Below are 23,469 nucleotides of genomic sequence, written 5' to 3' on the forward strand. Positions count from 1 at the left end.
GGGATGCTGCAAACATTTATTGATTCTCAGGAGGGGAATGAGGTGACTGAAAGAAGAGGCCCTGGGAGCGGGAAGCAGGAGGAACAGACAAAAGTTTTTCAGCTTCTCCTACAGCGCAGTTCCCACAGGGCATCCATCTACCTGGCCCACAAACGGAGAGAGGCTTGCAGGTCAATCCAGGCTGGTTTCTGGGGGCCTCACAGAAAGCAGAGGGTAACAAGGAAAAGAGAGAAAAAGAGTGAGTAAGTGGACAACAGGAAAGGTAGACATTGGCTGTGTTGTCAGAGAACCCAGGCTGTCCCCTTCCTGTCTGTCATTACAGGACAAGCCAAAGACGGTCAGCTTCTCTTAAAACAACAGCAAAAAGTTCAGTTTTTCTGTCCAGCATCATGTCCTGAGTTCCTGGGGTCCTGGTCTGGGAAAGAGTCTGACATCTTTAGCAGGGGCGGCAACAGTAGCGGCTGGCAATACAAGAGAGGTCACAGCACCCAGAGTTGATGGGGACTCCATCACAGCTGAGGATGCTGCCAACGGCAGCAGAGGTGGAGGATCCCACAACGGTGTTCTGCGGGAAGGAGCTGAGGATGGGGCCGGGCAGGGTCACCACCACGGGAGAGGGCTCAATGACGACAGTGGAGTTCTGGCACTGCCTGACGCAGGGCTCGTTGCAGCTGCTGGCCAGCGGGGTCGGGCCACAGGGCTGGCACGGCAGGCACGGCCGGCACTGGTCGTAGCAGGACATGTCTGGGGGCAGGAGGTTCACCTGGGAGAGAGGGTAGGGAGGAAGCAGAACATGGGGATGCATGAGGAGCAGCGTGTCACCACACCGAGAGGGAACCAAGGCACAGGCCATGCTGAGAGCTGGAGGCTGTGCAGGGATGTGCGAGGGCTTCTTGGCGTCATCCTGACAGGGCCTAAAAAAAGCCACCAGGGACTATCTGGCTACAGCTGAGGTTCTAGCCAAGAAGCCATTGTAGTACACGTCCATCCTCTTTCCATGACAAACCTTCTCCCCACTTCCCTCTCCCACTACCAGCAGCCCCAAGATTTGGCATGGAACAGAGCTGATTGCAGCTAAGAGGTCCATAGAGCTGAGACTCCCTTCTGGAGAATGAGAGGGACAAGAAGGGGCTTCACACTCACCTGGTTCCTAAGGAGGAGAAGGCCAGAGAAGTGGATGAGGGAGCACGGAGCTGGGCTGGCTTTTATAGTGGGCCTTAGCTGCCCGATGTCCAGAGGCATCCCTTGAAGCTGTGATTATTTTCTGACAAGCTCCTCTTGAATGCAAAACATCCCAGTTAATGATATGGGCTGTGTGTTTCCTTCCTGTGATGATGTTTTTCATTTCCTGCTTTATGCCCATTCCTCAATTAAGGCAACTTTTGAGTGGCAGGTAGGGAGGCCCAAGTATTTCCGCGCAACACAAGTCAGTGTGGGCAGAAGACTCAGCTCACATGCTGGAAGGGTCCAGTAAAGGCAAGTGATATCAGCCTGGGTGACTCCTTAGGGGCTCTTTGAAGCTGTTTTTCCCAGAGGTGGCCCAGCTCCCAGGTTGTGACCCTATCCCACCAAACACTGCCCTCAGGGAAAACCTTCTAACATGTTTTGCCTCCTCCTGCTCTCATACGGGAATACCCGTTTGTGGGGAAAGTTTGTGCAGGGCCCTTTATGGATCTCAAAAAACAAAACAAATCAAACAAACAAAAAAACAAACAAAATAAACAAAAAAACAAGGACACAGGGGTAATTTAGTGTCTGTTTTTGTAAGACAGAATAAGAAGAGGATCCTAATGTGAAGGAAGCTTATTTCTGTCATGACACCCAGCAGAACAGCTGGGCATGGGGCACTCCAGCAGATTCCCTTATCACAGCCAGTCTCTGAGGATAAGCAGAATGACTTTGACATGTTAGCGCTATGCTAATTATGTAACCAATCAGAGGCTATGCGATTGTACAAACATGTAAATATACTGTGAAGGGATTGTATAAAGAGTGGCATGGAAAGGCCTTATGCTTGCCAGCTTTTGAGGGAAGCCACTGCATACCCAGACTTGTGCAACTCTGAAATAGACAATCCCTTGACCTAGTGTGTGGATTGGCTCACTGCATACCACATAATGAATCCAATCTTTTTATTGGACAACAATATCTGCCAGCCATACACTTGTGAGTCTCTTTCCTTGATACCTGTGTCTCCTCTACCACCTCCCCCTTTCCTTGCCTGCCTTGCCTGCACCTGCCTGCCAGCACTGTGTTTGGCCCCAAAGCCCTCTCGGGATGTCTGAAGGCTCTGACTCTCAGGGACGCCTGAAGGAACAACCCCGCAGGCCCTGCAGACTGCTACTGTCCCTGCCAAGCCTTCAAGGCTGTGTCAGGTTTCTGCCAACAGATGACCAAATACACCTCAAAGAGCCAGGGAGCCTGAGGTATATTGTTTTGCTTCTTTGTCACAATCACTGAGGGCTCATCTGCCGTGCCAGAAGCCACTTCCGCAGAAGCTTGTCTACTGTGAGGAAAAACAACAAAGTATCACCAACACCATGAAATTGCTCTCTTTCTTTCAGAATCCAAATCAGCTTCTTCAGCTGCTCAGGGAATCTCTATTCACTCCATGGGTGACCCTTTCTTGTCCAGGGCTTTTCCCCTCCGCTACAGGGTGTCTCCCAAATCCTATGCCTCTTCCTCTCAGCCTCGATCCTCCTCTTGATGTGGATGTTGAGCAGGTTTTGCCTTGTGTGAACAATCAACCATGCCATGCTCAAGGTACGATCAACCTTACCTGTGCCATGGCCAACAGATGTTTGTTCGTCCTGTGCTTGAAGGGAAGACGCAGTGGAAACCTCAAGGATCTTTTAAGCCTGCCAGAGATCTCTCCCAGTCTCCAAGCGTGTCTCCTCTGTCTTGTGCCTTGGGATGTACAGGAGAATCACACTGCTGCGATGCTCCTGACAGTGCCTGTCAGTCAGGGATTTCCACCCCTGGACAATGTCAGGTCCTCAAGGAGTCAATGCCGGAGCCAGGCATATCTCCTCACACCTGTCTGTAGACGCCTGCCAGCATTGTCTCAGAAATGCATCGCAGAGGGGACAGATTCTCATTCAGCCCATGTCAGGCTGGTTCTCCTGAAGGCAAAGGGGACATCTGTCACTCCTTCACCTGAGGGATTTCTGAGCACAGGGGTTTCAGAGTGCAACCAGCAAAGTGATTTCCAGTTGTGCCAGAGGGATGCTCAGCTTAGTGGGTGCTTCATCCAAGCTCAGCTCCCTTGTGCAAACGCAGAAGCAGCTCCACTTGCCAAGGACATGTGCCCAGAACTTCACCCAAGGCTTATATACTGCTAACAGTCTCCTGGGGCTTTCAGAGTAGGCAATAAAGAGTAGGGCAATTAAGAAACCTATGTCCCCAGGAATTACCAAGCAGTTAGGGTATTGCAACACAGGCCAGCCATTCCAGGGCAATGGGCCATCCCAACAAACCAGAAATGTTTGTCAGAGCTCTGCCTGGGTCTCTTTCTTGCGGTCTACCTCACACCTCAGTCCTGGCAGGGCCAGACCTTCACCTGGGCTAAACTGGTTACTTTCTCTTGTAGCTGTAGCTGACTGCATTGCTCTGACACCAGGAAAGGCAAAGGGTTTACCCCAGAACACCTTTGGATCCTCCCTCTTGCCTGAATGGTTGGTTCCTTCTGGACATGACAAAGCTGTACCAAGCTGGGCCATATGTGGAGCCGTAAGGAAACAGAGCTGTAATCAAGCAAGGACATGGTGCCCTGTTGATGGGAGCTGTTACAGAGGTAACCTTTCTGTAACGGGAAAGTGCTGACATCAGGTGGCAGCTAAGCACTGACAGGAGAAACATCTGCCAGCCTGAGAACTGGGCCTTGAAATCACGGGCGTCCTTAAAGTGCATCTAGGCACCAGAGAAACGCAGACATCCCGAAGATACCCTCAACAAATGTGAAAGAAGAAACACAGGAACAACTTCTTGCCTGAGAAGGAGCAAAAAAAAAAAACATGGTCTGGGAAGGCAGAAATAAGTGTGAGGAGGTCCCTGTGAGTGCAGGTGTCACACTGTCATGGCCACGTCCCCGGGGGGGGGGAGGGCAATCAACTCATACACAGAGCTTCTCTGGAGCAGATGTGGTCCTGACACTGGAGAAGCCTCAGAGGTCCTGGGCCTGAGGAAAGCTTCTCCATTCTTGCAGGGAAGTGGGCACCCCAGAGCAGCATGGGGGCATGGGCACTGCTTGGGCTGCCACGGCCCAAGGGGTTGTTGGGTCCTCAGGAACTTTAGATTGCCGTGTGTGGCCCAGTGTGCCTAATACCAATGCTGAGTTATGAAGGGGGTCGGTCCTGCACGTGTGCCAACACCTGGACCCTGCCAAGTGCTGTGCTGGGAGCGGTTGGGCTGCATGGTGCACATGTTTCTGCTGCACATGGTGATGTCTGCTGGCCATAGCCCTGAGGTGGGGCAAAGGAGTGGAGAAGAAGGTAGAGTAGAAGAGGTGGGGTGTCCCTGCACTTATTCCACCCATCCCCACAACTGCCATCCATCTTCTACCCCCTCCTGCTTTCCCAGTACAGCATTGCCCTGAGCAAGAGGAAGCCCATTCCCGAGAGCCTGCAGGGTGCCTTGACTCCATGGCCTCCCACACACTTGTAGCTTTTTCCGTGAGGACAGCAGAGGTTGTGCTCCCTGTTTGCTGGACTGGTGTGGGTGGCTGTGGGCAGAGACACTGTAAGAGAAGGGTGGATGTTTCCTTGCCAGGGCCCAGGGGCCAGAAGACATCCCCAAGGGATGTCTCCCAAGGGGATGTCTTCTTCAGCTCCAAGTGGCAGTGCCCAAGAGAAGACCATCTGCAGTGTGTCGCAACCTCCCATTCTTCTGGGAGTCAGGAAGGGGCTCCATAAACACCCATCTTATACCCACTGAGGGCAAAGCCATTCTCCCAGAACAGCTCAGGAGGGCATACATGGAGGGATGAAACATCTACAGCCAAGGCTGGGATGCAGAAATCTTTAATGAGTGTACAGAGGAAAAGGAGGTCCCTCTGAACTGAGACCCTTCAGTGCAGGGATCACCAGGGCCAACTGAGAGGCAGCTTCCCTTGCCCATGGCAGAGTTCATACAGGGCATGTGTCTGGTGTTACTGCAGCGAGAACGCTGGCTCTGAGAAGCCCCACAGCCCAAGGGAGAAGAGCACAAAGAAAAGGGAGAGAAGGAGGTAGGTGGAGGGATGGAAGGAGAGGCATGGGCCATGTTTTCAGAAAGGGCAGGCTGGCCCCTTCCTGCCAGCATGTGCCAGAGGAGCTGAGAAAGGTCAGTCAGTCTGCAAGCAATGGCCTGAAGATTCCTCCTTTGTGTAGCACCATGTTCGTAATCCCGGAGAGAAGAACCCCAGGGCCATGGCCACTGGCTTCTTTAGCACGGCAGGCACCTTCTGCCACAGTAGCGGCTGGAAATGCCTGAGAGGTCACAGCAGCCGGAGTTGATGGGGACTCCGTCACAGCTGAGGATGCTGCCAACGGCAGCAGAGGTGGAGGATCCCACAACGGTGTTCTGCGGGAAGGAGCTGAGGATGGGGCCGGGCAGGGTCACCACCACGGGAGAGGGTTCAATGACGACGGTGGAGTTCTGGCACTGCCTGACGCAGGGCTCGTTGCAGCTGCTGGCCAGTGGAGTCGGGCCACAGGGCCTGCATGGCAGGCACTGGTCGTAGCAGGACATGTCTGGGGGCAGGAGATGCGCCTGGGAAAGAGGACAGGGAGGAAGTAGAGCACATGGGCAGGTGATTTACCAGCCTGGTTACCCCATCACAAAAGAGCCAAGGCAACTGCTGAGGGTGGAGGTGGAGGCTGTGCCAGGAGGCACATGGTCTTCATCGCTTTGTCCTGACAGGGCCCTTCAAAGAGCAGCCTGGCCCAGGAACACTCTTGCATAGTACATAAACCAAAAGCCGCCTCAGCCCCATGTCCCAGCCTCTGTCTACACAGAGTTTCTGTATCCACCCCTCTCCCATGGCAAGGAACTCCAAGGCCCAGCATAGCACTGAACCACCATCAGATGAGATGTCTATTGATGCAAGATCCCTTCCACTTTGGAAGAGGAGGAGAGAGGGCTTCAGACTCACCTGGTTCCCAAGGAGGAGGAGGTGAGAGAACTGGATGGGAGAGCAGGGAGCTGGGCTGCTCTTTATACTGGTCCTTCATTGCCATAGGCCATGAACCACCCTTAACAAAGGTAATAATTTTTTATCAAGCTCATCTTGAATGCAAACTATCCCAACTAATAATATGTATGGGCTGTGTGTTGGTTTGCTGCACTTCTACCTTTTCATTTCCAGATTTAGGTCTTGCCCATGCCCCAGTGAAGGATTCTTTGGAGTGCTGGGATGAAAGGCCTAAGGATTTCTAGGGCAGGAATGCATTAGTGAAGGCAGAAGACTCAAGTGCTAGATGTGCCTTGAGCAGTCAGGTGATGTGTGTCTGGGTCACTTTGTTGGGACTGTTTGAAGTGCCATACTCGGGAAGAAGCTCCCACAAGCTTCAGTTGGTTTCTGAAGGACTCCTGTTCATGAGGACATGTCACATCCTTCCCTTTCCTTCCCTATTTAATTCTCTCTTGGTCTCTTGTTGCCTCCCCGGGTGTGTGATTTGTTCTACTGGCTTTTGATCCCATCCCCATTTACTCTGCCCTCCAGAATTTATATTCTTTCCCTTTTCAACCCTGCCCTTCTCTGTGCGATCTGTGAGTTCACAAACAATGCCATAGAATCACTGAATGGTAGAATCATAGAATGTCTTTGGTTGGAAGAGATCATCAAGTTCAAATCCTCTGCCATGGGTATGGATACTTTCCACTGGAACAGGCTTTCCAGTTTCCCATCCAACGTGGCCTTGAATATTTCCAGGGACAGGGCATTCTCAAGTTCTCTGTACAGCCGCTTCCTCTGTATCACCATCCTCATAGTAAACAATTTCTTCCTAATATCTAATCTAAATATATACTCTTTTAGTTTATAACCGTTACCCCTTAACATGCTCCAGCTCTCTGATCATCTTCATGGTGCTCCTCTGGACCCACTCTAACATGTCTATGGCTTTCTTATGCTGGGGGCCCCAGAGGTGAATGCAGCACTCCAGATGGGTCACAGAGGAGCAAAGTAAAAGGGGACAAGCACCTCCCTCCAAGTGCTGGTCACACCTCTTTCAGTGCAGCTGAGATTATGGTTAGCTTCCTGGGCTGTAAGTGCACTTTGCTTGCTCATCTTGAGTTTTTCATCAAACACCTCCACCAAGTCCTTCTCTTCAGGGCTTCTCTCAAGCCATTCTCAGCCCAGTCTGTATTTGTGATTGGGATTGTCCTGATCCATGTGAATGACCTTACATTGGCCTTGTTGGACATCCGGAGACTTGCATGGGCCCACTTCTCAAGCCTGTCTAGGTCCTTCTGGATGGCATTTCTTCCCTTCAATGTGTCAAATGCACGGCTGTCTATGCTACCAAGAAAGATATTAACTAATACTGGTCCCAGTACAGACCCTTGAGGGATACCGCTCATCACTGATCTCATCTTGGACATTGAGCCATTGACCACAATTTCTGAGTGCGACCATCCAGCCAATTCCTTACCCACTGAGTGGTCCATCTGTCAAATCTTTGTCTCCCCAGTTTAGAGACAAGGATATAATGGGAGATAGTGTTAAATGCTTTGCACAAATCCAGGTAGATGATGTCAGTTGCACTTTCTGTATCCACCAGTTCTTTAGTCCCATCACAGAAGGCCATCCAGATTTGTCAGGCACGATCTGCCCTTAGTGAAGCCATATGGGCTGTCACCTGTCATCTCCTAATGTGCTTTAGCATAGTTTCCAGGAGGATCTGCTCCATAGTCTTGCTGGGTACAGAGGTGAGGCTGACTGGCCTGTACTTCTCTGAGTCTTCCTTTTTTCCCTTTTTAAAAATGGGGAGTTATTTTTCCCCTCTTCCAGTCAGCGGGGAGTTCACCATTCTGCCACAGCTTCTTAATTATGATGAATAGGGGTTTAGATACTTCATCAACCACTTCCCTCAGGACGTGCAGATGCATCTCATCAGGTCCCATGCACTTGTGGACCTTCAGGTTCCTTAGCTGTTCTTGAATTTGATCATCTCCTTTTATCATCCATCATTTGATCAGCGGGCAGTTCTTCGTTCTCCTAGTCCCTGCCTTTGCCTTCTGGGACTTCTGGGCTAAATGGCTAGAGCTCTTGCTGTTGAAGACTGAAGCAAAAAAGTCATAGAGTAACTCAGCCTTTACCATATCTTTGGTAACCAGGTTTCCAGTTTCCTCCAGGAGAGGGCCCACAATTTCCCTAGTCTTTCTTTTGTCACTGACATACCTATAGTATGCCACCCAGCAGATCAGGTTGGCCAAGGGCCCATCCAGCCTGGCCTTGAACACCTTCACTGATGGAGCATTCACAACTTCTCTTCAGCCTGCTCCAGTTCCTCATTAACCTTACAGTGAAGAATTTCTTCCAAATGTCTAATCTAAATCTCCCCTCTTTTAGTTTGAGACCTTTTCCCCTTGTCCTATCATTATTTCCCTGAGTAAAGAGTCCCTCCTCGTCTAAGGGTATAAGCCCCCTTTAAGTATTGAAAAGCTGCAATGAAGTCTTCCTGGAGCCTTTTCTTCTCCAGGATGAACATCCCCAACTCTCTCAGCCTTTCTTTGTAGGAGAAAGGCTCCAGTCCTCTGGTAGTTTTTGTAGCCCTCCTCTGGACTTGGTCTTACAGGTCCTCATCCTTCTTTTGCTCAGGGCCCAAAACCTGGATGCAGTACTCCAGGTGGGGCCTCACAAGGGCAGAGTAGAGGCAGACAGTCACCTCTCTTGAACTGCTGTCTACTCCTCTTCTGATAAAGCCCAGGGTGCAGTTGCCCTTCTGGGCTGCAAGTGTGCGCTGCTGGTTCATGTTGAGTCCTTCATCCACCAGAACCCCCAAGTCCATCTCTGCAGGGCTGCTCTCAGTGAGTTCACCCATTCTGTGCCCATGCCTGGGATTGCCCCAAGCCACGTGCAGCACCTTGCGGTTGGACTTCTTGTACCTCATGCGGTTCACATGGACCCACTTCCCAAGCCTGTGCAGGTCCCTTGGGATGGCATCCTTTACTTCTGCTGTACCGTCTGCACCCCTCAGCTTGGTGTTGTAAAAAGACATGAAACAGAACCAGTCTGTAGACAGACACCTGAAGGACACCAAAATTCCCACCAAAGCAATAGCTTTCTCCCTTGGCCATCTCTTTGCAGATGGAAAGACCAGAAGGGACTCACTCAGGGATGCTGCAAATGTTTATTGAATCTCAGGAGAGAAAAGAGGTAACTACAAGAAGAGACCCTGAGAGAGGAGATCAGCAAGAGCTGATTGGTTTCTGGGGGCCTCACAGAGAGCTTGGATGGGAGCAGAGGGCAAAAAGGAAAAGAGAGAAAAAGAGCGAGTAAGTGGACAACAGGAAAGGTAGACATTGGCCATGTTGACAGAGAAACCAGGCTGGCTCCTTCCTGTCTGTCTTTGCAGGACAAGCCAGAGATGGTCAGCTCCTCTTAAAACAGGAGCACAAAGTACTGTTTTTCTTCTGTCCAGCAGCATGTTCTGAGTTCCTGGGGTCCTGGTCTGGGGCACTGTCTGGCAACTTTAGCAGGGGCGGCACCTGCTGCCACAGTAGCGGCTGGTAATACAGGAGAGGTCACAGCATCCAGAGTTGATGGGGACTCCGTCACAGCTGAGGATGCTACCAACAGCAGCGGAGGTGGAGGATCCCACAGCAGTGTTCTGCGGGAAGGAGCTGAGGATGGGGCCGGGCAGGGTCACCACCACAGGGGAGGGCTGGATGACGATGGTGGAGTTCTGGCACTGCCTGACGCAGGGCTCGTTGCAGCTGCTGGCCAGTGGAGTCGGGCCGCAGGGCTGGCACGGCTGGCAGGGCTGGCACTGGTCGTAGCAGGACATGTCTGGGGGCAGGAGGTTCACCTGGGAGAGAGGGTAGGGAGGAAGCAGAACATGGGGATGCATGAGAAGTAGCGTGTCACCACACCGAGAGGGAACCAAGGCACAGGCCATGCTGAGAGCTGGAGGCTGTGCAGGGATGTGCGAGGGCTTCTTGGCGTCATCCTGACAGGGCCTAAAAAAAGCCACCAGGGACTATCTGGCTACAGCTGAGGTTCTAGCCAAGAAGCCATTGTAGTACACGTCCATCCTCTTTCCATGACAAACCTTCTCCCCACTTCCCTCTCCCACTACCAGCAGCCCCAAGATTTGGCATGGAACAGAGCTGATTGCAGCTAAGAGGTCCATAGAGCTGAGACTCCCTTCTGGAGAATGAGAGGGACAAGAAGGGGCTTCACACTCACCTGGTTCCTAAGGAGGAGAAGGCCAGAGAAGTGGATGAGGGAGCACGGAGCTGGGCTGGCTTTTATAGTGGGCCTTAGCTGCCCGATGTCCAGAGGCATCCCTTGAAGCTGTGGTTATTTTCTGACAAGCTCCTCTTGAATGCAAAACATCCCAGTTAATGATATGGGCTGTGTGTTTCCTTCCTGTGATGATGTTTTTCATTTCCTGCTTTATGCCCATTCCTCAATTAAGGCAACTTTTGAGTGGCAGGTAGGGAGGCCCAAGTATTTCCGCGCAACACAAGTCAGTGTGGGCAGAAGACTCAGCTCACATGCTGGAAGGGTCCAGTAAAGGCAAGTGATGTCAGCCTGGGTGACTCCTTAGGGGTTCTTTGAAGCTGTTTTTCCCAGAGGTGGCCCAGCTCCCAGGTTATGACCCTATCCCACCAAACACTGCCCTCAGGGAAAACCTTCTAACATGTTTTGCCTCCTCCTGCTCTGACTTAGGGATGTCTGTATGGGGGAAGAGGTTGTGCAGGGCCCTTTCTGGCTCTCACAAGAAAGGCCCAACAGGAAATTTTTTCTTTTATTTAGAAGGAATAATAAGAAGAATGTAGACAGAAAGTAAATCTTTCATGTGCAGGAACCCTGTGCACATCTGACACACAGTGCAGATCCTGTTCATAGAGAAATCCTTCTTCACTTCCATACATTGGTGTCAACCAGAGAAGCGTTTCTGGACCTGGTGTTCTCCAATGCAGAAGAGCTCTTTAAAGAGGTTAAGATCGGAGGCAGTGTGGGCTGCAGTGACCACACCCTTGTTGAGTTTGTGATCTCTAGGAACATGGGCTTGCCAAAGAGCAAAGTCAGGACCCTGAACCTCCTATGAGCAAACTTCCAGCTGTTTAATGACGTAGTGGATGAGATCCCCTAGAACACTGTCCTTAGGGCAAAGGAGCTGTACAGACCTGGCAACTCTTTAAGGACACTTTTCTGAGAGCACAAGGACTCTCCAACCCCCTGTGTAAGAAAGTGAGCAGGGAGGTCAGGAAACCAGTATGGATGAGCAAGGGCCTGCTGGTCAGACTGAGGCACAAGAAGAAAATGCACAGGCAGTGGAATCAGGGACGTGTGGCCTGGGAAGAGTACAGGGATGCTGTCCAGATGTGCAAGGTTGGGATCAGGTAAGCCAGGGCACAGCTGGAACTGAGCCTGGCAAAGGATGCAAAGAATAACAAGATGGGATTCTATAGATGCATTGGCCAGAAAAGAAAGGAAAGGAGAGTGTAATCCCAATGATAAATGAGAAGGGAGAACTGGTAAAGACAGACATGGAGAAGGATGAGGTACTCAACAACTTATTTGCCTTAGTCTTCTCTGCCACTCAGGTTTCCCACATCTCTCAAATCCCAGAACCTTGAGGTGAGGGCTGAGGCAGCAAAGTCTCTCCCACTGTAAGGGAAGAGCAGGCTTGAAATCACCGGACAAAACTGACCAGGTACAAATCCATGTAGCCCAATGCCATGCATCCCAGGGTCCTGAGGGAACTGGCTGATGTCAAGTCAAGACTTGAAAGTCAAACTTTTGAAGACTAGAAAGTCAAGCCTTTCTCCATCCTATTTGAAAGGTCAAGGCAGTCAGGTGAAGTCCCTGGTGAGTGGAAAAAGGGTCACTTACATTTTTTAAAAGGGTTCAAAGGAGGTCCTGGAGAAATACAAACTGATGAGCCTCATCTATCTACCTGGGAACATCATGGAACAGATCCTTCTGGAAGCAATGTCAAAGACCATGCAGGACAAGGAGGTGGTCCAAGACAGCCAGTATGGCTTCACCAAGCACAAATAAGGCCTGAACAGTCTGGTAGCCTTCTATGAGTCACTTCTGTGGAGTGAATGCATCAGTTGACAGGCAAAGACTGACAAATGTCTTCTGTCTGGACTTCTTTAATGCCTTTGACACAGTCCCAAATGGCATCCTGAGCTCCAAATTGGAGAGAGATGGATTTGAAGGGTGGAACATGCAGTGGATAAGGAATTGGCTTGAAGGCTACACACAGAGAGTGGTGGTCAACGGCTTTATGCCTAGGTGGAGGCTGGTGACAAGTGGTGCCCCTCAGGGTTCTGTCTTGGGACTGGTGCTCTTTCAGATCTTTATCAGTGACATAGAGCATGGGATCGAGTGCAGCAAGTTTGCAGATGACACCAAACTGGGTGGTGCAGTTGATAAAACAGAAGGAAGGGATGCCATCCAAAGGGACCTGGAGAGGCTTGAGAAGTGGGTCCATGTGAACCGCATGAGGTTCAGGAAGTCCAACCGCAAGGTGCTGCACCTGGATCAGGGCAATCCCCGGCATGAGTACAGACAGTGTGAAGAACTTATTGAGAGCAGCCCTGCAGAAATGGACTTTTGGGGGTTCTGGTGGACAAGAAGCGTACTTGTAACCCAGAATGGCAACTGCATCCTGGGCTGTATCAAGAGGAGTGGCCAGCAGGTCGATGGAGGTGATTGTCCCCCTCTGCTATGACCTTGTGAGGTCCCACTTGGAGTGCTGCAGCTGGGTCTGGGGTCCCCAGCACAAGAAGAATGAGGACCTGTTAGAGTAGGTCCTGAGGAGAGCCACAAAATGACTGGAGGGCTGGAGCACCTCTCCTACAAAGAAAGTCTGAGAGAGATGGGGATGTTCAGTCTGCAGAAGAGAAGGCTCCAGAGAGACCTGATTGCAGATTTTTAATACTTAAAGGGGCCTTATAAAAAGATGGAGAGCAACTTCTAGTACATCAGGTAATGATAGGACTAGGGGGAATGGTTTTAAACTAAAATAAGACAGATTTAGGTTAGATGTTAGGGGGGAACACAGAGGTTGTTGAGGCACTAGAACAGCATGTGCAGAGAAGGTGTGTATGCCCAGTCCGTGGAGGTGTTCAAGACCAGATTGCCCTGGACAACCTGATCCTGGGCCTAAACTGGGATCTCCTCTTCACACTCATGGCCTGCAACCAATCTGTGTCCATTTGCCACCCACTGAAGTTCTCCAGTGCCATGGCAGGGAAGGTCTGTGCCTGTCTGGTGGGAGACCTGTGGGCACCCCTCCTTGGCACAAATGGAACTCCCCCTTCGATTGCCCTGCACTGGTCCTACACGGTCACTGAGAGCTTCTTCTGGGGCTTGCTACCCATCACACTGCTAGCCTGTGGTGAGAGCTTCTGCACTGCTGTGCTCCTTGACTACAAAAGCACCATCGGTTTTCCAGTGCACTTCCTGTCCTCCTTGAGCTCCTGAGGGTGTTACTTGTTGCCCTGTGGAAGTAGACATGTGAGGAGACACAAGATACTCTCCACTCACTCTTACTTGGCTGTGGTTGTGTTGTGCCTGGGACCATCCTCCCTCCTCTGTACCAATCCCATTGCCAGTGTCTCCCTCAAAAAAGTTGCATCCATCTTCTCCAGTTCTGTGATGCCTCCCATCCTGTCCCCTCCCTCCCCTCCCCCTCTTCTCCCCCTCCCCCTCCCCGTTTCTACTCCCCTTCTCTCCCCTGTCCCCTCCCCTTCCTTCCTCTGTCTCTCCCTGTCTGCAAAAGCCATGGATGTTTCCTTCTTCTCCAGGGTTCAGTGCCCAGGAGAGAACCCTCTGCAGTGTGTTGCAACCACCCATTCTTCTGGGAGTCGGGAAGGGGCTCCGTAAACACCCATCTTATACCCACCAAGGGCAAAGCCATTCTCCCACAACAGCTCAGGAAGACATACACGGACGTAAGAAACATCTACAGCCAAGGCTGAGATACAAAAATCTTTAATGAGTGTACAGAGGAAAAGCAGGTCACTCTGAGCTGAGACCCGTCTTCTGAGAAGAAAAGAACAAAGAAAAGAGAGAGAAGGAGGTAGCTGGAGGGATGGAAGGAGAGGCATGAGCCATATTTTCAGAAAGGGCAGGCTGGCCCCTTCCTGCCAGCATGTGCCAGAGGAGCTGAGAAAGGTCAGTCAGTCTGCAAGCAATGGCCTGAAGATTCCTCCTTTGTGTAGCACCATGTTCGTAATCCCGGAGAGAAGAACCCCAGGGCCATGGCCACTGGCTTCTTTAGCACGGCAGGCACCTTCTGCCACAGTAGCGGCTGGAAATGCCTGAGAGGTCACAGCAGCCGGAGTTGATGGGGACTCCGTCACAGCTGAGGATGCTGCCAACAGCAGCAGAGGTGGAGGATCCCACAACGGTGTTCTGCGGGAAGGAGCTGAGGATGGGGCCGGGCAGGGTCACCACCACGGGAGAGGGCTCAATGACGACGGTGGAGTTCTGGCACTGCCTGACGCAGGGCTCGTTGCAGCTGCTGGCCAGTGGAGTCGGGCCACAGGGTCTGCATGGCAGGCACTGGTCGTAGCAGGACATGTCTGGGGGCAGGAGATGCACCTGGGAAAGAGGACAGGGAGGAAGTAGAGCACATGGGCAGGTGATTTACCAGCCTGGTTACCCCATCACAAAAGAGCCAAGGCAACTGCTGAGGGTGGAGGTGGAGGCTGTGCCAGGAGGCACATGGTCTTCATCGCTTTGTCCTGACAGGGCCCTTCAAAGAGCAGCCTGGCTCAGGAACACTCTTGCATAGTACATAAACCAAAAGCCGCCTCAGCCCCATGTCCCAGCCTCTGTCTACACAGAGTTTCTGTATCCACCCCTCTCCCATGGCAAGGAACTCCAAGGCCCAGCATAGCACTGAACCACCATCAGATGAGATGTCTATTGATGCAAGATCCCTTCCACTTTGGAAGAGGAGGAGAGAGGGCTTCAGACTCACTTGGTTCCCAAGGAGGAGGAGGTGCGAGAACTGGATGGGAGAGCAGGGAGCTGGGCTGCTCTTTATACTGGTCCTTCATTGCCGCAGGCCCAGGGGCACCCTTGGCAGAGGTAACAATTTTCTGAGAAGCTCATCTTGAATGCAAACCATCCCAGCAAATGATATGGGCTGTGTGTTGGTTTGCTGCACTGGTGCCTTTTCATTTTCAGATTTAGGCCATGGCCATTCCCCAATGATGACTTCTTTGGAGTGCTGGGATGAACAGCCCAAGTATTTCTAAGGCAGGAATGCATCTGTGATAGCAGAAGACTCATTTTAAGTGCTGGATGTGTCCCGAGCAGTCATGTGACGTCTGTCTGGGTGACATTGTTGGGGATGTTTGAAGTGGTATTCTGAGGAGGAAGCTCCCACAAGCTGAAGTTGGATTCTGAAGTATGGCTATGCATGAGGAAGTGCCACATCCTTCCTTTTCCTTTCTACCTCATCTCACTCTGATGGTCCCTTGTTGCCTCCCCGGGTGTGTGATTTGTTCTACTGGCTTTTACCCTCATCCACATTAGCACTGCAGTCCATGAAAAAATATTCTTTCTCCTTTTGACTCCATGTCTCTCGGTGCAGTCTGTGAGCTCACTAACAGTGCCATAGAATCGCAGAACAGCAGAATCATAGAATGGCTTTGTTTGGAAGGGACATTGAAGTTAAAGTTCATTGAGTTCAACCTCCCTGCCATGGGCATGGATACTTTCCACTGGAACAGTCTGCCAAGAGCCCCATCCAATGTAGCCTTGAAAATTTTCAGGATGGGGCATCCACAAGTTCTCTGCACAACCCGTTCCTCTGTATCACCACCCTCATTGTAAAGATTTTCTTCCTAATAACTAATTAAAATCTACTTTCGTTTAGTTTATAACCATTACCCCTTGACATACTCTAGCCCTCTGATCATCTTTGAGGCCCTCCTCTGGACCCACTCTAACAGGTCTACGTTAGACATAGAAAGATGGTAGGGCAGGAATGGCTCATCTCTTGTGCTGCAGGAAGAGAGACAAACTCTTAATACAGCTGAGGGAGAGAGAGAGTAAATAGACTCAAATCTTGCTGAGGTACTGCTAAAAAGCAGGGGTATGACAGACTTGGGTATGGGAAATGAATAGCATCTGCAGAAAGAAGAGTGCATGTGTATTTAGCTCAGCATTTCACAGCCCGTGAAAAGGGAGATGGAGAGTGGAGACAGTGAGCAAGCTGGTGAAATGATAGACACAGGAGAGAGAGGGGTAGAACAGATACACTTTCAAGCAGTGCTGAAATGCTGTTCTGGCTTTGCAGGTCATGCATAGAAGGACTCTGTGTTACAGTTTGCACAAGAAACTGCCATCCAGGTGGGACACAACACAACTCTGCACTGCAATTTCTCTACCAGCAGCTCTGCTCCCTGCATCTTCTGGCACCAGCAGTGCCTGACCCAGTCCACTCAATTCTTGCTGCAGGTGAGCAGGTCCAAGCCTCATGTGCATTCCAGGACGTTCTTCTCTGTGCTCTCCATAGAGAACTCTCGTGCTTTTCCATGTGCAAGATGCCAAGCTCCAGGACAGCGCTGTCTACCTGTGTGCACTGAGCCCACGCTGGTGCCTGCAGCAAGCAGCTTTATACAGGAAGGTGCAGGTGCTGTGAGGAGCAGCTCCCTCTCGTCACAGTTTGCATGGAGCTCTGAGCTGAGCCTGCCCAGCAAGGACACGTGGGGCTTGTGGTGAGCCAGGTGTGAGTGGCAGCCCCTGCTCCTGATGCCTGGCAGTGTGGTTAGCATAACCAACAGTAAGGCAAATATCCATAATGTGGAAGGGGGCTGTTAATGTGCACCCCTGCCCCCTTGTCTCTCCTGTTCACTGGCCCCAGTGTGTGGAGACACCCATTGTTGTGGTGAGAAGGGACACCAGTGTTATCAAGCCCCCAGTGCTGAGTCATCATGAGGGTGTGTGGAGCACCTACTGACAGGGTGATTAAGCCCATCAGGGTTATCAGTACCTGGGTGCTGGTTTGCCAGGAGATAGTGACACCAAGAAAACCTAAGGCTGAAAAGGGAATTCTCATCCAAAGACACAGACATTTTAGCTTTTGCAGTACACTGGTTATACTAAGTCAAGGACTTTTCATCTTCTCATACCAGACTCCCACCAAGGAGGCCGGAAGTGCATAAGAAGCTGGGAGGGGGCACAAGCAGGTTAAAATTCCAGATCAATTATCCGGTGTGCAATGAGCCAATACACACAGAAGGTTCAAGAGATTGTTTATTTTGGAATTGTGCAAGTCAGGGTACCCAGTGATTTCCCACAAAGCTGGAACCCCTTAAAACTTTCCTCACTACTTTTATACAACACCTTCTCAGTGCATTTACGTGCTTGTACAATCCCATTGCCTCTGATTGCTTCCTTAATTAGCATAGTGCTGCCATGTCAGAATCGTTCTGCACATCTTCAGAGAGGAAGGGTCCCTCGTTAGGGTGGGATCTCCCAGATTAGGGATGTGATATTTACTCTTATAATGAGGATAGTACACAGAGAGTTCACATTGGAATACTCCTGATCTTTGTTTTTCAGCCATCTATTCAGATTACGTTGACTGATGATGTATTCAAGGAAACACATCAAAATGTTTTCCCTCAAGAATGTCAACATCATGGCCTTCCTGATTAGCAGTTCCTCAGTTAATCATCCTTTTGACATCTCCAAGGCCTGGGTCATCTTGCCCTGTCCTCAAAGTACATATTTTACCTTTTTCAGAGAAAACAGAATTAATGATCAACTGGTATCAAAGACAGCAGACCCAAACTGGACAAAAGGATATCCCATACCACATAATGTTCTACTCATTAATGAAGCCTGGGGGAGTTGGATGAGGATGCTGCCATTGCTCAGGGAATGGCTGGGCATTGCTTAGCTTTTGGTGAGCAATCACACTGTGCGTCACTAGTTTGATGGTTGTTTTCTTTTATTATTTTTATTTTTGCCTTTTCTTCTTATTGAACTGTCCTTATCTCAACCCATGAGCTCTTGCACTTCTTTTTTCCAGCTTTCTCCCCTCACCATAGCAGGGGGGCAGTGAGCGTACATCTCACAGTACTTAGCCGCCCACCAGTTAAACCACAACACTTAGTGACTTTAACATGATATGTGGGGGTGTATCTGTGCCATTTCTTAGCATATTTCAAGATGGACTAGCTGGTGAATGAGAGGAAAAGCTGTCTGTAAAGTCTGAGTCAGAGGTGGCTAAGGGAGCCCAGGGCCCAGGCATGGAGATTGGGCAGGCTGAGAACCTATGGTAATCTCTGAGAGATCCCTGTGAGGGTGGGGATGCTTGCGAGATGAATGGGTGATGGCAAGCATCCCTTGGGAAAGCAAGCATCAGACTGGCCTCACCAGAGGAAAGGAGGGGGACCACATGCTGGATAGGAGGAGTCAGGCTCCAGGCAGGGTCATGAGATGGGCTGAGGGCCAGTGCTGCAATGTTTCCTACGTTACTACTCTCCAGACTGCGCACCCCCAGCTGCAAGGTCATTTGAGTGCATTTGCAATCCTCCTTGACAATCTGCCGCTCTCATCCCATCTTCCTTGCCATTCATTTCCTTTTAACTTGTTCCTCCCAAGAGATGGAATGCATGAACAAGGGTGTGCTTGCACATCTAGTAGGTGAGGGTGTGTGTTTCCAGCAGGGATCTTCAATCCTGACCAGACAGAGAGAAGGAACGGGGCTTGGCTCTCTGTAGGCAAGGTTTTGATGAGTACCGGTGGTGTTCTTTTGGTTGTTGTTAGAGGCAATGCCCTGCCTGTGGCTGCAGTCTGTATGAGCAGCTATATTAATGTCCTGTGTGTGTCTCCATGTGTGTGCCTTCCTCGGATACATGCTCAGGCTTGCTACTGGCCCAGCCTGCAAAAGGGAGAGCAGCAGCCACTTTCATCAGCAAAGAACAGAGAGTTCTGAGGGTCTCCGGGTGCACTAAGCAGTCTAGAACCAGAGTCCCAACACTCTGGTGCCTGCCAGAGGCAGCAACTTCCCTAGCATCCTGTCAACAGCCACCAAGATGGTGCAGAACATGCTGACAGTCTGGAGAGCAGCTTGGCAAAAAAAGCCCTGAGGGTTGTGGTGGACACCAAGCTGAGCATGAACCAACACTGTGTCCTGTCTGCAAGAGGGCTAATGGTGTCCTCGGCTGCATTAGCAGTGTTGCCAGCAGGTTGAGGGAGGTGATCATTCCTCTTGATTCAGCACTGGAGAGGCCATTCTGGGTGTAGAGTGTCTAAATGCTGGCTCTCATTTCTGTATGCGTCTTGGCTCCCCAGGACAGGAAAGTCAAAGACATCCTGGAGAGAGACAATGAAGGCCACAGTTATGACTGAGGGACTGGAGAATCTCTCCTCTGAGGAAAGGCTGAGAAAGCTGGGACTGCTCAGCCTGAAGAACAGAAGGCTCAGGTGGATCTCTTCATGCATAGGAATAACTGAAGGGACAGCAAAAAGAAGATGGAGTCAGGCTCCCCTCTGTGGAGATGAGTGCCAGGACAAGAAGCACTGGCCACAAAATGAAACACAGAAGGCTCTTTCTGAGCATTAGAAAATATTTTTTTCACTGGATGGTTGACCACACCTTGGAGGAGATGGCCCCACCAGGCTGTAGAGTCTTCATCCTGGGAGATTTTCAAAAGCCTTCTGGACTTAGCCCACAGCAGCCTGCTGGCCCTGCGTGATCAGGACATTGAGTCAGGTGAACTGCAGAGGCTCCTTCCAGATGTGAAATTTGTGTTATACATCAATGTGAGCCATGAGGAGAGGCAGAGAGAAACAGTCTTCTTCAGCCTTCAAAAGAGAAAGTTAAGGAAGAGCTTTCTGAGCTTCTGATACTTGACTGCAGGACAAAGAACCAGATGGAGCCAAACTCTTCTGGAACACCACGAAAGAACACAAGGCAATGTCTGGAACATGAAAAATTCTAACTAGAAATTATAATTTATGGTGCTTCTCTTTTTTTATTATTCATGAGGGTGGATCATGAATGTAGATGAAGGCCAGTAAGAGTGCCCTCCAATTCCGATTAAAATACCATTAGTTGGAGATAACACCAAAAGGAAAAGGGAATAGCCCAGGCAAGTTATGCCCTTTCAGATGCTGGGAACCCACTGATCCAACAACCTTTTCCCTGCTGACTCCCCACACCTTCCCCTATGGAATAGGTTGTCTTTGTGTCCCCCGGGCTTGTGGCATCCCACATCCCACTGGAGCCCCATTCCTCTTGCAAATGCTAAGTTTTCCTAACAGAAATGGACACGGCCACAGCCCCTGGGCTGCTGCACAGCAGGGTTCCTGACTGTGAAAATCTTCAATGGTAGCTCCTGCTGGAGGAGGGAGAAACCCCAGGGAGCATTTAAGGCACAATCAGACCAGAGCATTTCTCATCGCTGCATCTCCCCTTGTTCCCCAGCAGAGTCATTTCCGGCAGCTCTGTTCTCTCGGGGCTGGGAGGTGCTTTTCTGACTCTCTCTCCCTCAGCAAACAGGAGGGTCGGTCTCAGCATGCACTGTGGGTATCTCATCCTCACTGCCTTCCTGGGGCAACTGCTGGGTAAGTGCTGGCTTTTAATCAAGGCATAAATCTTCTTTCCTCAGGAAGCCCTCATTAACCTTACCACGTTTATGTGGGGAACAATTCTTGATTCAAAGGGAAATGCTGGTAAATGTTGGCTCCCATTTCTGGCTCTGCACCCCTTCTCTCAAGATGATGTTATTCTTTGAAATGAAAAGAGAAGATGTAGAAGAGAGACTTGAGGTCCCTCTCCTAATTTTCTTATTCTTTCAGTCCATTTCTCTCTGCCTCTCTCTTCTGGACCACCAGAGGAGATTTCAGCTGTCTTTGCAGTCCCACATTTCTCCCTTTACTACAGTAAGAAGCAAGATCCTGTCCAAGTGGGTATAGGGACATTAAAGCTCTCCTCCCATGGACATTACCAGGGTGTCCAGTCTGTCTTCTGCCTGACATGTTCCTGCTGTGGCCTCCAATGTCCTCCTGCTTGTCTGCACAGTCAGGGCTCCCTCCTGCCATGACTCAGCTAGCCTGTGTATACTGGTTGGTCTCAGAACCCCCTGAGATGACAGGGATGTCATCCCTGGTTGAACCTTTTCCCAGTAGCTGCATAAGCACCTCAAATGGCTGGAGGGTGCTGTGTATGTGGGTGACAGGCAGTGCCCTGGTCCTCTGGGCAGAAGGAGAGCAGGCAGGAGGAGCAGGCACACAGCACAGCTCTCCTCAGGGTCCGCTCTGGCCAGGGAGCTCTGAGCTCTGCCCCCAAAACACCCTGCTGTGCCCGGGCCTCAGGACCTTTCAGCCCAGCAAAGGACAGGGAGCCTTATCCCCCACAGGTTTGAATCCACTCCTGTTTGCCTGCCTGGAGACTTCCCTGCAGAGCTGCTGACCTTCTCTTTCTTCCAGAAATCATGGGGCAGGTGTCTGTCACCCAGCAAGAAGGACAAGTCACCACAGAGCAGGGAAATGCCTTCCAGACCACTTGCACATACGAGACCTCCTACTTTAATGGCTTGCTTTGGTACCAGCAGAAGAAGGGCCAAGGCCCTCAGCTGATTTCAAATCAAGCAATAGCAGGCACCAAGCAGAACGTCCGTTTCACCACAGAGCTGAACATCACGGGGAAATACAGTGTTCTGCAGCTGAAGGAAGTCGAGCTCTCTGACAGCGCCTTGTACCTCTGTGCTGTGCGTGACACCCTGGTGCAGGGAGGTACCCTGGTTGAGCAATAACCCTGGGAAGGGAGGGGATGTGTCTGTGCAAGGCAGAGCTCTAGGATGGGGCCCTCAGTTCTTCCCTGTCTGTGCTGCTTCCCCTGTGCACCCTGATATCTGCCAGCCAGATCCCCGTTCCCAAAGGGGCTGGTGTCTGTGGCTGAGCAGAGAGTGTTGACCCTGACTGGCTGACCAGGACTGCAGTGCTCTGCTTTTCTTCCCTTTCTGCGGTACCTGAATAGGGAAGATCTTGCTGGAAACCAGGATTCCTGCAGGGGCTTGTTCTCAGCCCCTTGATCCCAGATTGAGTAAATTCCTGAAAACCCATGATAAAGCACCTTTCTTCAAGTCCTGGCCAGCCCAGCCCAGAGACTCCTAGAACAAGTTTTGACACAGATTTGCAGGGTTCTTTTCTCCCTTCAACAAGTCAGTAAATAAAATGGATTTTCTTCTGAGCCATTTCATTATCTCCTGACTTTCAGCCAGTTCATGTCCAAAGTCTGTGCCTGAGGGACAGAACTAAACACATAGAATATCCCTGATAGCCAAAGGCCCAAGAGCTCTCCATGTTCATCACAGTAAGCAATCAGAGCAAGAGATAAATGAAGACTTACAGCCCACTGAGTTTGTTGACGTCTCCTTAGGGGAGCTGGGGGAATATGATCATCCCCAGCTCTTGCGCAGAGAGCAGTTTTGTAGTGACCAGCTCCCACAGCAGTATAGGATTGCATGTCTGGGAGAAGCTAGGTGTCCTGCAGGCAGCAAATGTCGAGGCCAAGCAGAAGAAATGAGGATGTGCTGATAAAGGTTCGTCTGTCTCACAAACCATGCTGAATATGGTGTTTTGATGTCCTCAGACTCAAGGAAGCTCTTCTCTCTGCTTGCAAGAGCAAGAAGCAAAGCAACCCAGAGAAAGAAGAGCTCAGTGCAGGCAGCTCCCAGCAGGGGGCAGCCATAGGCCCTCTTTTCCTCTGTGCTCTCAAGGAAGGCAGTATCAGCCTCAGCCTTGTCTCAGAAGGGGTCTGATCAACTCCCTGGGATCATCTCCCCACGGAGTCTCTGGGGACATTGAACACCTCTGCAGGAACAGTGCCTTCCTTCCTGTTCTTGCCTGGTATTATGGACTGGCACTCTTGGTACCACATGTCCTGTACCTGCTCAGTCTCCCTGGAACCAACAGTGTCTGGAGTGCTGCTTTATTCCCCAAGGGGTTTTTGTGTCCTTTCTTCCCTGAGCACAGAGGAGGCTTCCCAAGGGAAATGCCTCCATGAACAGCACCAGCTGCAGAACACCTCACCCACACCCCTCCCCACCCCAGACATAGGCACAGTCCCTCACTCTGGCGATCTGTGGGCTCTGCTCCATACCATGGGCAGGAAGCAATGGGACAGAGACTCACTGGATTCTGGAAGTCCCATGCAAAAAACTTCTTTGTCCTCTGACTTTTCCCCAGAGCTCTGGCAGCGTGGACCTTCCCTCAGTGGGCATTTTGAGAGGACATAACGGTGCTGGCATACAACTTCAGAAAGAACCATA

At 50.8% G+C, this 23,469-nt stretch overlaps 4 protein-coding genes and 1 gene segment (V, D, J or C); 1 reads left to right on the forward strand and 4 right to left on the reverse strand.

Moving 5' to 3' along the window:
* LOC136786788 (feather keratin Cos1-1/Cos1-3/Cos2-1-like) lies at positions 1-1,257 on the reverse strand. The gene is made up of 2 exons (XM_066981664.1): positions 1,144-1,257; positions 1-763 (listed from the first exon to the last, which is right to left on the reverse strand). The coding sequence occupies exons 1-2, from the start codon at positions 1,240-1,242 to the stop codon at positions 437-439; spliced, it is 426 nt and encodes a 141-aa protein (XP_066837765.1). The 5' UTR covers positions 1,243-1,257; the 3' UTR covers positions 1-436.
* Positions 1,258-5,421: 4,164 nt separating this feature from the next.
* LOC136786808 (feather keratin Cos2-3-like) lies at positions 5,422-6,151 on the reverse strand. The gene is made up of 2 exons (XM_066981702.1): positions 6,131-6,151; positions 5,422-5,748 (listed from the first exon to the last, which is right to left on the reverse strand). Exon 2 carries the CDS (start codon positions 5,725-5,727, stop codon positions 5,422-5,424), a length of 306 nt encoding a protein of 101 aa, XP_066837803.1. The 5' UTR covers positions 5,728-5,748; positions 6,131-6,151.
* A 3,167-nt stretch (positions 6,152-9,318) lies between these two features.
* Positions 9,319-10,504, reverse strand: LOC136786783 (feather keratin Cos1-2-like). Its single transcript, XM_066981660.1, has 2 exons — positions 10,391-10,504; positions 9,319-10,010 (listed from the first exon to the last, which is right to left on the reverse strand). Exons 1-2 carry the CDS (start codon positions 10,487-10,489, stop codon positions 9,675-9,677), a joined length of 435 nt encoding a protein of 144 aa, XP_066837761.1. The 5' UTR covers positions 10,490-10,504; the 3' UTR covers positions 9,319-9,674.
* A 3,638-nt stretch (positions 10,505-14,142) lies between these two features.
* LOC136786823 (feather keratin Cos2-3-like) lies at positions 14,143-15,172 on the reverse strand. The gene is made up of 2 exons (XM_066981744.1): positions 15,153-15,172; positions 14,143-14,770 (listed from the first exon to the last, which is right to left on the reverse strand). Exon 2 carries the CDS (start codon positions 14,747-14,749, stop codon positions 14,444-14,446), a length of 306 nt encoding a protein of 101 aa, XP_066837845.1. The 5' UTR covers positions 14,750-14,770; positions 15,153-15,172; the 3' UTR covers positions 14,143-14,443.
* A 5,540-nt stretch (positions 15,173-20,712) lies between these two features.
* Positions 20,713-21,951, forward strand: LOC125181642 (T cell receptor alpha variable 1-2-like). The segment is given in 2 exon segments: positions 20,713-20,761; positions 21,626-21,951. Coding segments are annotated over 2 exon segments (375 nt in total).
* The last annotated feature ends 1,518 nt before the right edge of the window (positions 21,952-23,469 follow it).

This window comes from Anser cygnoides, chromosome 22 (assembly GCF_040182565.1).
Source record: "Anser cygnoides isolate HZ-2024a breed goose chromosome 22, Taihu_goose_T2T_genome, whole genome shotgun sequence".
Lineage (NCBI taxonomy): Eukaryota > Metazoa > Chordata > Aves > Anseriformes > Anatidae > Anser > Anser cygnoides.